Genomic DNA, 12,266 nt, shown 5'->3' with positions numbered 1-12,266 from the left:
ACTGCCTTATCTTTCTCGTGCAGAGCAGCTGATGGGTTCGAACCATCTACCATTCTGTTAGCAGTCGAGTGCTTAACTGTTGAACCACCAGGGTTCCTTATACGAACAGTTAGAAAAACAGTAACCCCTAAACTGATTGATAAATCAAATCAGACTTATAAATTTTACCCCAAACAGACGTGATGATGAGGAAGGTAAATCTTGGAAAATAAAAGGAAGGTGGGAAGGGTTAAGTTGGACTGTAAACTCTAGGAACTGGATGAGAGGTTTAACTGATGCAAAGAGTGTGTCCTTGGAAAAATAGTTATTCTGGCTAACATTTAATGAGCACTTACCTCACACCATATACATAGACTGAACAGAAGAAAATATAGGAGAATGTTTTCATGATCTTGGGATATCAAAGATTTTGTAAAAAGACCACAAAAAGTGCTAACCATTAAAAAAGAAAAAAGAAAAAAATGATAGCATCCAAATAGCCAGAGGGTTTTAAAAAAAAAAAAAAAAGTTGGAACATCCAGGAGATCAGTCTGGCTGCAGAGCCAATTGTCTGTTGAGTTGAAAGTGATGGGGTGGAACCAGTCCGAGGCTGCAGGGTCAAAAGAGGCCGCCTGGTGGGGGGCTGACCATGCTCACCTGAAAGACCTCAGCGCTGGTCTTCTCGTGGCGTCGTCCCAGCTCCTCCAGCTGCCCCTCCAGCCTGGCCACGCTGGCCTGAAGTGCACCCACCACACGCTCATGTTCTGAGCGTGCCACGCTGCCCGCACGCTCACGCTCCAGCTCTGCCCGGAGCCGAGCCGCCTCCTTGCCCGTGGCCACCACCTCCTGCTCCAGGCTGGCCGCCCGCCCCCGCAACTCCAGGGCCTCCTCCTGAAGCCGGTGGTGCTCAGAAGCCGGCACTGAGGTCCGGCGGAGGGCTTCGGAGGCCTCACGCAGCTCCGCCAGGCTCTGTCGGGCCTCCTCGCAGGCTGCAGCCAGTTCAGTGGCCTGAGCCTCCGCCGCGTCCCGGGCCTGGCCCAGGGCAGCGGCCGCTGCCCGCTGCTGCTCCTCAGAGGCTGCGGCCGTGGCCAGCTGCTCCCGCAACACCTCCAGCTCCCGGCTCTGCTCCAGCCGCATCTCCTCCCGTCGGGCCAGTTCTGCTCGCAGACCCCGGGCCTCCTCCTCAGCCAGCAGCCGACCGGCTCGGGACTCATCCAGGCAGGCCGAGGCCGCCTCCAGCTCCCGAAGGCGCGAGTCCCGGTCCCGGAGGTCCTCCCGGGCCTGTTCCAAGGCCGCGCGAAGCTGGATGATGTTACCCCCGCTGCTCTCGCCGTCCCCGCTGCCCTCGGCCTCACGCACCCTCTCCCGCAGCCGGCCTGCCTCAGCCTCCGCGGCCTGGCACTCGCCACGGGCCGCCTCCAGCTCAGCGGCTGCCTCTTGCTCTCGCTGCCAGAGCGCCGCCTCCAGGCCACGGATCCTGGTCTCCAGTTCCACTTGGAGCTTCTCTGAGGCTTCAGCTGCACCTGGATGTAGGATGGGGCCAGTGAGGACTCCAAGGGCTGTGGCTTCCGCCCCCGTGGCTTGCATATCCGTGTTCTCTGTGCCTGTGAGCTCTGCCTCCGTGGCACCCGCACCATTGACCTTCACCTTGGCTTCCTCTGCTTTCATCTTCGTGGCTTCAGAGGCAGTGGCCTCAGGCCCTGTGGCCGTCATCAGGGTGATTTCTGCCCCTTCCGGAGCCTTCACTTCTGTGGCTTCGGCCACCATGGCTGCCTTTGTTTCTCTGGCCACAGCGCCTGAGCCCTCTGTTTCTGTGGCCCCGGCTTCCGTGGGCTCAGCCTCTGTGGATGCTGTTTCCAAAGTCCTAGCCTTTGTGGTTTCGGCCCCTGTGGCCTCCTCATCTGTGGTCTCTACTCCATTTGCTTTGGACTCCGGAGCCGTGCGGCCATTGAGCTCCGTCTCTATTGGTCCATTTGTGGTGACACTGGCTCCTCGACCCCTGCCTGTCCCCGTGGCTGCCTCCTCCTCTCCAGGGTCCCCCTGGGAGTCCCGCTGCCCCAGCACCCGCAGGGCCTCGGCATGCTGCCTGTGGAGCTGGTCGAACTCAGCGCGGAGGGCGTCGTAGAGGACCAGGGGTATGACTTCGGCCGACCCATTCACCTCTGCCTCATCCTTCTCGAAGTTCTCCAGGACCTGGGGGGGGAAGGGAGGAATTGGGGGGTGGTCAGGCAACAGCTGAAGTGGCAAAACGGCCTGCCCTCCCAGGCCCACAGACTCAGCAACGTGCCCCCCTGAGCTCAGGGGCCAAACCCCCAGGTCATTAGAGCGCCGTGCCTCGGTTTCCCCACCTGGACTTTCTCCATCAGCTCCTGGTTCTGTCTGGTGAGCGTGGCCACCCGGTCCTGCAGCGAGGTCAGGAGCTCCAGGACCGACGGGCTCAGGCGCTTGGAGAGCAGTGCCTCGGCCCCTGGAGAAGGGCACGAAGTCAGGCCCCAGGACCCCAGAGGGAGGAGTCTGGGGTCGCAGCAGGCGATGGCGGGCAGACCAGGCTTAGGCAACGGTACAAAAAATAAATGAGTGCAAACCTCTACCTCAGCTTCCAACACCTCCACACCTGTGAGCTGGGGCGCCATCTCCGGGGACTCCAGAGCATGAGGCAAGGATGCCCCCGGTCTCCAGTGCACGAGCAGGACAGGAGTGGGCGGCTCACCTGGGAAGTCAGGCAGCTCCTCTTCCTCGTCCTGCAGGGTGGCCACGTCGTAGCTGGTGTTCTCCCGCTCGTTCTGGGGGTGGGGACGGAGTTCGGCTCAGGGTTCTGTCCCGCCTCTGCTCGTGTGTTTTGAGAAGTGCCCGTATGTATGTTGTATATATATACTTGTAGGAGCTCTGGTGGTGAAGTACCTAAGGCATGTAACTGCTAACCAGAAGGCTTCAAACCTACCAGCCACTCCTCAGAAGGAAGGTTGGGCAATCTATTTCCGTAGTGATACTGCCTCGGAAACCCAAGGCTATGAGTCGGGTCTGACTCCACGGCAGTATGAGTGGATGATATGTATTTGTGGGTGTGTTGTCCGTGTGTGATCGTGTGTGTGAGTATGTCTGTCTGTCGTGTTGTTCATGAGACTGTGTATGAAGGTGGTTGTCAGGGGAAGGGTCCCCACCTGACCCCCCATCTGCCCTCTCAGGCCCACATGCCCCCTAACGTCCCACGGGTGCACCTCCAGCAGGGACAGCCGGCTCTGCAAACTCTCCACCTCTCGTCCCAGGCTTTCCTTCTCTTCCTGGTTTTCTGCCAGCAGCTGCTGCAGCTCCTGCACCTGGGGAGGAGTGGGGGGCTCAGCTGGCCTCTGGGAGGGACTCCCCAAGGAGGAGAGCTTGGGCTGCTGCTCCCTCCCCACCTTCCTCACCTACCTGTCTCTCTAGGCTGTGGAGGGAGCTGGCCTCTGGCTCCTGCAATTGATGGGACAAGGGTTGGATTCTGAGCTTGGGGCGTCTGCCGGCCCACCTCCTGCTAGCAACCCCCTCTTCCATCCACATGTGCCCACTGACTATCCACTGGACACCCCACACTGCTCCTCCCACTCATTAGTTCCACAAGAATTTACTGCGCACCTACTGTGTGCCAAGTGCTGTTCTACCCACACACGCATAAGTATTTACTGAGTGCCTACTGTGTGCCACGCTATTCTGCCTGCTCACTCATTACCAAGTATCCATTGAGTGTCTATTGAGTGCCTACTGTGTACCTGATTCTACTCATTACCAAGTACAGTTGATCCTCATTGTTCATGGATTCTTTGTTTGCAAATTTTCCTACTTGCTAAGATTTCTCTGTAACCCAAAACACTGTGGTGCTCTCGCAGGCTTTCGCAGGCATGCACAGAGTAGAGAAACATTGGGGTGGCCTGATGGGCACATTCCCAGCTGAAGTTGAATAAAGCTGGTCCATTATTCGCTAAGTCAGTATCCCCAGGGACTTTATAGCACACTGTCAGGGCAAATATCGAGAATCTACTGTAGTTATCAAGGCCAGACTGGACCAGACCTTGTTTCTCCCACCAATTCATTCATTCATTCACTCACTCACTCACTCAAATATTCTTTCATTCAATAAAAATTTATTAAACTCCTACTGGGAGTCAGGCACCATCAACCTTGCCTGCCCTCTTACAGTCTAATGGGACCGTGGAGAAAGTATATGTCCCATAGCGACAAGTGTTATGGGTAAAAATATAAGGGGCTTGGAAATGAGGGGGGTTACAAAAAATACTGCCTCAGAAACCCAAGGAGGGGTCGCTATGAGTTGAGTCTGACTGGACAGCACATCACAACAACAACAACAATTTAGATTAAGCTGGGCAGGGAAGGTCTCTTTGGGAAGGGGCCATTGGAACAAAGACTTGAAGAGGGGAGGGAAGAGCCCTGCAGGTGTCTGGGGGAGGACTTCCAGGCCTAGAGCACAGCCCGTGAAAAGGCCCTGGGGCAGGACCGGGTCTGGTGGTGAGTTGGAGAAACAGTGAGGAGGCCTGTGTGGTTGGAGAGGAGTGAGCGAGGGGGAGAGGGGAGGAGGGGAGGGGACAGGGCAGGTCATGCAGGGCCCTGTGGCCCAGGGGAGGACTCCAGCTTTCGCTCAACCAATGTGAGAGTCCTGGAGAGCTGGAGCAGAGAAAAGATGGGCCCTGACTCGGGTGCTCACTGGCTCCCTCTGGCTGCTGCTTGGAGAACAGACTGGAGGGCAAAGGCATTGCAGATGGAGGCCTCAGCCTGTTCAAAGGCCCTGGGGTAGGACCAGGCCTGGCGAGCTGGAGAGGAGGCCCCTGTGGTTGGAGCCGAGTGAGCGAGGGGAGAGAAGAGGAGGGGAGGCAGGGAAGATAGGGCAGTCTTCCCCCTAAAACTGTACCCTGCCCGGCCCTGGCCCGGGGCTGCCACTCACCTCTTGCCTCCGCCGCTCCTGGTGCTGCTCCAGGCCCCTGATCTTCTGCAGCAGGCGGCCCCTCTCCTGCCGCAGCCGCACGATCTCCTCATAGGCATCTCGGTCATCCTGTCCCCCGCCCAGGGACCCGCCTTTCAATGAGGCCTGGGAGCTGTCCTCACCCACACCTGAGCCAGACTTCCCCGCTTCTCCCCACGTTTTCCCCCACGGCCAGGCATCTCTCACCGGCATAGGGATGCTGGCGGGGGGCTGAGGGGCCTTGCGCTTCTTGGAGGCCCCTGGCTTCTCACGGCTGGACACAGAGTTCTGATGGGGTGAAGGGGCACACATGGGGGACCTGCCAGCCTCCCACCCGAATAAACCAACTCAGCCAGCCCCAGCTCTGCCTTGACTTCCTGTGTGACCCTGAGCAAGTCCCTTTCTCTCTCAGCCTCACTTAACACAGCACAAAAGGAGGCAAGATGATGTCCCCTGAGTGGTCCAGGTCTTACTCTTTATTCTGCCCCTCTCTGGACCAGATTGTCTCCAAGTTTCCTCTCTTTGTGGAGCTGAGGTGCTGCAGAGCTGGGAGAGGGAAAGAGGCCAGGCCTCCCTCCTCCAGAAAGGCTTCCTTGATTTCTCCAGCCCTCACCAACCTCAGTCCCCTCCATCACTCTGTGCCAGTGCCACAATTTAGCACCTCTTCCCAGTTTTCGCACCTAGTTCTGGGAGTGATCCTGTGGATGCTGCTGCCACCTGGTGGCAGCGTACCCTGAAGGTAGCATTCTTTCCCAACAGATCCTTCTGCCTGTCATAACCTGGGGATGGAAATCATCTCCTCCTTTACTTACCACGAAGCTTGGCGGCGTGGGGATAAGGGGTAGTGTGTCCATAGGGAGGGGGACTTGTTAACTGTTTTGGGATCCATACCTGAGATGAAGCCTCGCCTGAGTCATCTTCTGGGAGGGAGGGGAAGGAGGGAAGCAGGGTCAGGCATTCCGTTCTGCGGACCCCACTCCCAGTCCCAGGGAAAGCATTAGTGGGGATCCAAGGAACTTGTGGCAGGGGCTCCCAACTCCCTGACAATCAGGATTTTTAAGGTAGAAATCCACCACTTTGGCAGAATGCTGGTAGGAGGGACTTAAAACTGAAAAAGGAGAGGACAGTGGCATCTCCAGGCTGGGGAGTGTGGGGGTGCTGATTCTTAGCAGAAGCAAAGAGCCAGGATTAAGGATGACCCATTAAAACAGAGTGGACCCCACATTACCCTGCTCTGGGGCTCCTTGAAATTGTCCTGAGTAGGACTGGGGAAGTCATGAAACCTCCTATAATGCAGCACATAGGGGGTACCTTGAAACTATGTACAAGAGAAAAGGGAGTGACAAGCAACTGCCTAGAAGGAGCTGGGGGTTCTTGAAACTGCCTAGAGGCAGAGCCTGCATACCGCTTGGTGGTGAGGGACGCTGGGTTGCCTCTTGCAGGAGATGCAGGATGAGTTTGTCTCCTGAGAGTGTGCCATAGTGAGCTGCGTCCCGGCCTAGCGAGTCGGTGATGCCTGGCTGGGCCCCGCCCTGTAGCAGCACCTCCACTGTTTCCGGGCTGGCCCCTTCACAGGCCAGCATCAGGGCTGTCCTACTGGGGGAGCAAGCCACTGAGGGGGTGAGGACTTCCCCAAACCCCAACACTCTTAATCAGAAAGGTTAAGACACTTGCCCAAAGTCACACAGCACACAGTGGCTCAGTCAGGAGGGAAGATGCTCACCTGCCCTGCAGGTCCCGGTCATTCACGGCAGCGCCCTGCTGCAGGAGGAGGCGGCACAGATCTGTGTGACACATCTGAGCTGCTAAGATGAGGGGTGTTGCACCTGACTGTAAAGAAGAAGGGATGAAATGGGAGTATGAGAGGCTGACTCTGGGAAGTAGCAACACATACATGGGTGACCCTGAGCTTTACTCTAAACTTTCTCACATTTTGCAAAAAGGGCTTGCAATGCTGCCACTTGGTGGCAGCACACAGCAAGTACTGTATCTTTCCCCAAAAGGTCCCAGAGGCTCACCCCATCTCGGGGATTCAAATGTGCTTTGAAGGAGCAGAGCAATTCTGAGCAGGAGAGGCAGCCGCCAGCCGCTGGTAAAGAGAAAAGGGGAGTAGACAGGTCAGAGCAACGAACTCTGGTGGCATAGCGGGTAAGACATTTGGCAGCTAACCAGAAGGTCAGTGATTCAAACACACAAGCTGCTCTGTGGGAAGATGATGAGGCAATCTACTTCTCTAAAGGATTTACAACCTTGGAAACCCTCTGGGGCAGTTCTACTCTGTCCTCTAGGGGCGCTGTGAGTCAGAATGGACTGGACAGTGGCTTTTCTGTCTGGTTGTGATTCTTATCCTTTATTTCATGAGAAAGCGCCACTTGCCTTGGGTGATCAATAGCATGACTGCCATTTTACAGATGAAGAAACTGAGGCCTGGCTGGCCCGTGGTCACTCAATGGGGTCAGCAGCAGAGAGTCCCATTTAGGATCCTGGTCTCCTAACTCCCAGCACCAAGCTCCTTGCATGTTTGGCCCTGATTCTCTCTTAAGGTGGAGCTTTAACTGATTTCCATGTACTTCCCTGCTCTGATCCACACAGCACTTCCTGTGTGCCTAACGAACTGGCACCTGGTGCCCCCACGTGCTGCAGAAAACTGCACTCCATAGGGTTTTCATACTGGGTCTTTTGGAAGCAGATCACCAGGACTTTCTTCCGAGACACCTCTGGGTGGGTCACTAGGCCAGTGCTTAATTGTGTGTGTCACCAGGGGCTGCACGGTGTGCCTACTATGTGCCAATCCTCATTGAGTGTTAAGAATCTCTACCAGAGGCATGTGACCTTAGCTGGGCTGCGCAAGCTTCGTGGGGTTTAACGTGAGTGCTGAGTTTCGCAGATGAAAAGCAGGAGGGAAAGGTATACCAGGGAGAGGGAACTGCATGTGCAAAGGCCCTGAGATAGGAAAGAGTGCGGTAAGGACAAGGAAGTGTATATGTTCAGAGCCTCAAAGGAGGAGGTGGAGCATGGTGTGAGATGTGGCTGGAGAAATCAGGGGGCCAGACTCTGTGGGTCCTTGAAGGGGGACTATAGGGAGGCAGGGGAAGGTTTTAAGCAGTGGGGTGACATCATGTATTTAAGGTGATTTAAAGAGATTTCAAGAGATGCCTCTGGCTTTTGTGTGAACAGGATCAAATGAAGGCAAAGAGGTGCTCCAGGAGGCTGTCCAGTCTACATGAGAGCATGGCCACTGGCCTCCTCTGGGCTTGAGTCCCAGAACATTGGAAGACAGTCTGATTAAGCACAAGAATCTATTTTTTCATTCAACAAACTGAATACCTGCTGTGTGATCAAGAGGTCATGGGGTTTTGTTTGATGCTATATCCCCAATGCTTAGAACAGGGCCTGACACATAGTAGGTCCAAAACCTACCATCATGAAGCCGATTCTGACGTACAGTGCCCCTAGAAGACAGAGTAGAACTGTCCTATAGTGTTTCCAAGTCTGGTGGTGTAGTACCTAAAGTATTTGACTGCTAACCAGAAGGCTGGCAGTTCAAAGTCACCAGCCACTCTGTGGAAGGAAGACTGGGCAGTCTACGTCCATAAAGATTTACCACCTTGGAAACCCAAAGGGGGTTGCTATGAGTCAGAATCGACTCAATGGCAGTTAGTTTGGTTGGTTTAATCTTTACAGAAGCAAAGCGCAAACCAAACCCACTGCCACCAAGTTGATTCCAACTCATAGCGCCCCTAGAGGACCGAGTGGAACTTCCTGATAGGGTTTCCAAGGCTGTAATCTTTACAGAAGCTGACTGACCCATCTTTTTCTCCGCAGAGCAGCTGGTGGGTTCGAACTGCCCACTTTCTGGTTAGCAGCCCAATGGTTTAACCACAGTGACACTAGAGCTCCTCACGTTGTAAGTACTTAGCAAAATATCTGTTGAACGAATAAGCCCATGAATTTTTATCATGTAACAAAGGCACTGTTGCCACTAGGTGGCAGCGTACTCCAACTGCAAAGCACTTAAACAGGTGACTACAACCCCAATCAAGGCGCTCTGGTGGTAAAGCAGTTAAAGCATTTGGCTGTGAACCAAAACATGGCAGTGAGTTTGGTTTGGTTTTTTAAAACACCAAAGCAAAGTCAAGTTTACTGTTTCCGAAAGAACAGATATTTCTTGGGTCATCAGTGAATGCCATGCAAATCGCACAGGCATGGTGGATGGACTCTGGGTCCCGGCTCAGGGGTTCCCTGGCACCTTCACCAGGAACAAGTTTGGATTTGATGGTTATGAAGGACTGGCTGCCCAACCTTTGGCCATCCCCAGCCTCCCTAGGAGTTCCTCAAAGGTACTATAAGTCAGGGTCACCCCCATATTCTCACAAAGGCTTGGTTCATAGTAGGCTGCACTTTGGGGTCAGTTGACCTGGGTTCCCTCATCTTGGGTAACAGTCCATGACTTTAGGGGTCACTATGAGGAGTAATATTGAACCCTAGTGCTTCGCATTGGAAAGAAGGAGACAGGAAGGTTCACAGCAGATCCCAAGGACCCTGGGTAGACTAATCCCCAAGACTGGCCCCCTATGGGCTGTGGTGGGCAGGCCAGGGCTGGGCTGCACCCACCTGCATGATGTAGGGCTGTCCACCCACTGCTGTCCACAGTGTCCACCACACAGGAGGCCTGGGAGGGAGGGGCAAGTCAATGGAGGCGGGGCCATCCCTAGGACCGCCCTCCTCCACACTGGGCTCCTCCCTATTTCAGGCTCTTTGCCTTGCCCCTTCCTGCCCTCCCATCTGCCTGCTCTGTGGAGCCCATCTCCTAACGGGCCCTCAAGTGACCCTGTGTTTTCCTGGGAGTTCATGAGAAAGAGGAAATCCCTGAGGGCTCCCAGACAGTTGGGAAGCAGCTGAGACTCTGGGAGGGGGCTGTGGCTAACGAAGTAGCTGGGGTTTGAGGAGACACTGGGGCCAGGAAAATACCTGGTCTTGGGAGTGTATCTTGGCTGTGGGGGGTATCTGGGCACTAGGGGAGTATTTGGTTTTCCAGGGAGTAGCTGGGGCTCAGCAGTAAAAGGAGGTCAAGGAAATTCTAGGATTTCAAGAAGAGTATCTAGGGCTCGGGGAGTATCCGAGACAAGAAAACAAATAACCTGGAGCAGTTGCTTCAGACACTGTGGGTGCCCGTACTTGGCGGCCAGGTGCAAAGCGTTATAACCTAACGGGAGAGAAGACTTCCTGGGGCCCCAGATACCCCAGGACTTCCCAGCTGCTCACCATGCCTTCCCCCTGTGTCAAATGTTTATGGTACTTTTCAGTGTCTGGCCAGCCCCCAAACACTTCTCAAAGCCTGGCGGCTTCCTGTAGCTGAAAGCTTTCCAAGCGCAGCTGGTCTGTGTCCCAGACAACCGCATCTCAGCTCCCCCCCCACCTCCTATACCTTCAGTTACTCCCCACCCCTGGCTACTTCATATGCCCAAGCTCCAGCTAGGCCCACCATAAGCCACGGTTGTTCTGCATGTCCGTCCTGATAACCTACAGACCCCTTGCTGTTCCATGTGCCAGCTACGTCCCTGGCTTTGCTACTGTCCAAAGCCTCAGCTTCTCAGTCAGTTCCTTGATCCTGGGCTCCAAGGACTCTCCTGAACCCCTCACCGTCCCCAGGCCCCAGACACCACCCTGTCCCAGATCCTTCCTCTGATTCAACCACCACCGCAGTCCCAGGTCCTCCCCCAAATTTATTCATCCACCAGTGTTTGACTCACCGGGAATGGTGCCAGCCTGGGGCTCTGTCCTGGGACCCAGCAGTCTGACATGCCCCTGAGCTTCCCTGGGGCCAGGGACGGGGCAAGGGAGGGGAAGGGAACCCCCACCCTTTTGTCAACAGGGCCTGGCTGGACCCTTGGGCAACCGGACTGAGTTCCTCCCCTGGCCCCTGGGGTCCGGCTGGCAGTACCTGCCCCATCGGTGCTCATGACATTGGCACCCTGTGCCAGCATCACCTCCAGACAACTGGCTGCGCCCCTCATGGCTGCCAGGTGGAACCTGGAGGTCAGAGGTCAGGGGTCAGCCTCAGGATCACCACCACCCCTCAGTCATCTGGCTATCCAGGGGGTGGGCACTCACGCGGACTTGCCCTCGGGGTCCAGCTTCGTGGGCACCAGCCCCTTGCGGGCGATGAGGGCAGCCACCCGCGTGGCGTCGTTGTTCTCCACAGCCTGCAGGAGCCGCTCGTCGCTTCGGCCCCAGTCCTGGCTCTGAGGGGCACAGCCAGAGGCACGTGGGGCCAGGCGAGTTGGCCGCTGCCCGTCCCCCCTCCCGAAGGCATGGGCGCTGGGCTCTTGGCGCCCGCCCCTGGGCACTTGCCTGGCGCCTGCCTCTGGCTGCCGGCTTCGGGATGGGGCAGGGGCCGCAGGGTGGGCAGGAGCCGAGCTCAGTGGGGCTGAGGTGCAGCTGCAGGGGGAGGCGGTCCTGGGCAGGGGCCTGAGACAGTGTCCCCAAGCCTGCGTCCCTGGCATCTGCCCCCAGGTCCACCGCCCCAGCTGTCTACCCCCTGCCAGCACCTCCCACCCCCTGACCAGCCCCAGCATTTCTTTCCAAAGAGTTGTTCCCATACCTAGGCCCCAGCTTGTCCCTTAGTGAAAACACTTTCCAACAACGTCCCTTCAAATAGATACACGTCTCTACAAATTACCCTCTGAAGTCTTCCCATTGGAACCCCTAAAAAGAGCCCCTTTCAATGTCCCTCACAGCCATCCTCTTTCATCTTTCCTTCCACACTGGCCTCCTGAAATTGCCACGATTGTCCCCAAAGTCCCAAGACCTGTTCCCTCAAAACTGGAACCTGAAATATATTCCAAAATCTCTCCCCGAAATTCCTAACGTGTTCTCCAAAATTCTGCCTAAGAACTGCTTCCCAAAATATCCTCCAACAGCGTCCGTCCAAGGCTCTCTGACATTGTCCTCCCAACGCCAGGCACTGCCCGAAACCGCGCCCCAAAATGTCCTCCAAAGAAGCCTGCAAATGTGCTTGGAAGTTGCTGTCCAATATCAGTATCTTTCCCAAAAACTATCCTCCCAAAGAGCTGCCAATCTGTCCCCCAAATGAACCCATCTGTCCCCCAATGTCCTCTTCAATCTCCTAAATGTCCCATCTGTCTTCAAAACTGCCCCGAAATCCCCATGTGGCTCCCCACATATCCTGTCCAGCCCCTCACAGCTGCCCCACATCCTACCCCCTAAACACCCATCCTCTCCGGGCCTGGGGGTCTATGCCCCACGCACTCCAGGAGGGGAGGGGAGGGGAGGGGAGGAAGGGGAGAGGAGGCGGCCCCGCGCCCGCCCCTCC

General features: G+C 56.0%; 1 protein-coding gene across 1 annotated transcript in view; it reads right to left on the bottom strand.

Moving 5' to 3' along the window:
* ANKRD24 (ankyrin repeat domain 24) overlaps positions 1–12,266 on the bottom strand; it is a 22,890-nt gene that overhangs the window by 1,934 nt on the left and 8,690 nt on the right. Inside the window, exons 2-17 of the mRNA XM_042782336.1 lie at positions 11,285–11,371; positions 11,045–11,175; positions 10,875–10,963; positions 10,072–10,136; positions 9,545–9,602; positions 6,949–7,019; positions 6,654–6,760; positions 6,336–6,523; positions 5,822–5,850; positions 5,138–5,218; positions 4,913–5,020; positions 3,391–3,429; positions 3,198–3,296; positions 2,690–2,762; positions 2,328–2,446; positions 637–2,172 (exon numbers count right to left, since the gene is read on the bottom strand). Of these exons, the coding sequence (XP_042638270.1) occupies positions 637–2,172; positions 2,328–2,446; positions 2,690–2,762; positions 3,198–3,296; positions 3,391–3,429; positions 4,913–5,020; positions 5,138–5,218; positions 5,822–5,850; positions 6,336–6,523; positions 6,654–6,760; positions 6,949–7,019; positions 9,545–9,602; positions 10,072–10,136; positions 10,875–10,963; positions 11,045–11,175; positions 11,285–11,371 (2,880 nt within the window). The remainder of the gene's footprint in view (positions 1–636; positions 2,173–2,327; positions 2,447–2,689; positions 2,763–3,197; positions 3,297–3,390; positions 3,430–4,912; positions 5,021–5,137; positions 5,219–5,821; positions 5,851–6,335; positions 6,524–6,653; positions 6,761–6,948; positions 7,020–9,544; positions 9,603–10,071; positions 10,137–10,874; positions 10,964–11,044; positions 11,176–11,284; positions 11,372–12,266) is intronic.

This window comes from Orycteropus afer, unplaced genomic scaffold (genome assembly GCF_000298275.1).
Source record: "Orycteropus afer afer isolate SDZICR_OR568_19922 unplaced genomic scaffold, OryAfe1.0 scaffold00291, whole genome shotgun sequence".
In the NCBI taxonomy this organism is placed as follows: domain Eukaryota; kingdom Metazoa; phylum Chordata; class Mammalia; order Tubulidentata; family Orycteropodidae; genus Orycteropus; species Orycteropus afer.
Note: the sequence above shows the minus strand (reverse complement) of the source record. Positions and strands in the feature narration are given on the sequence as shown.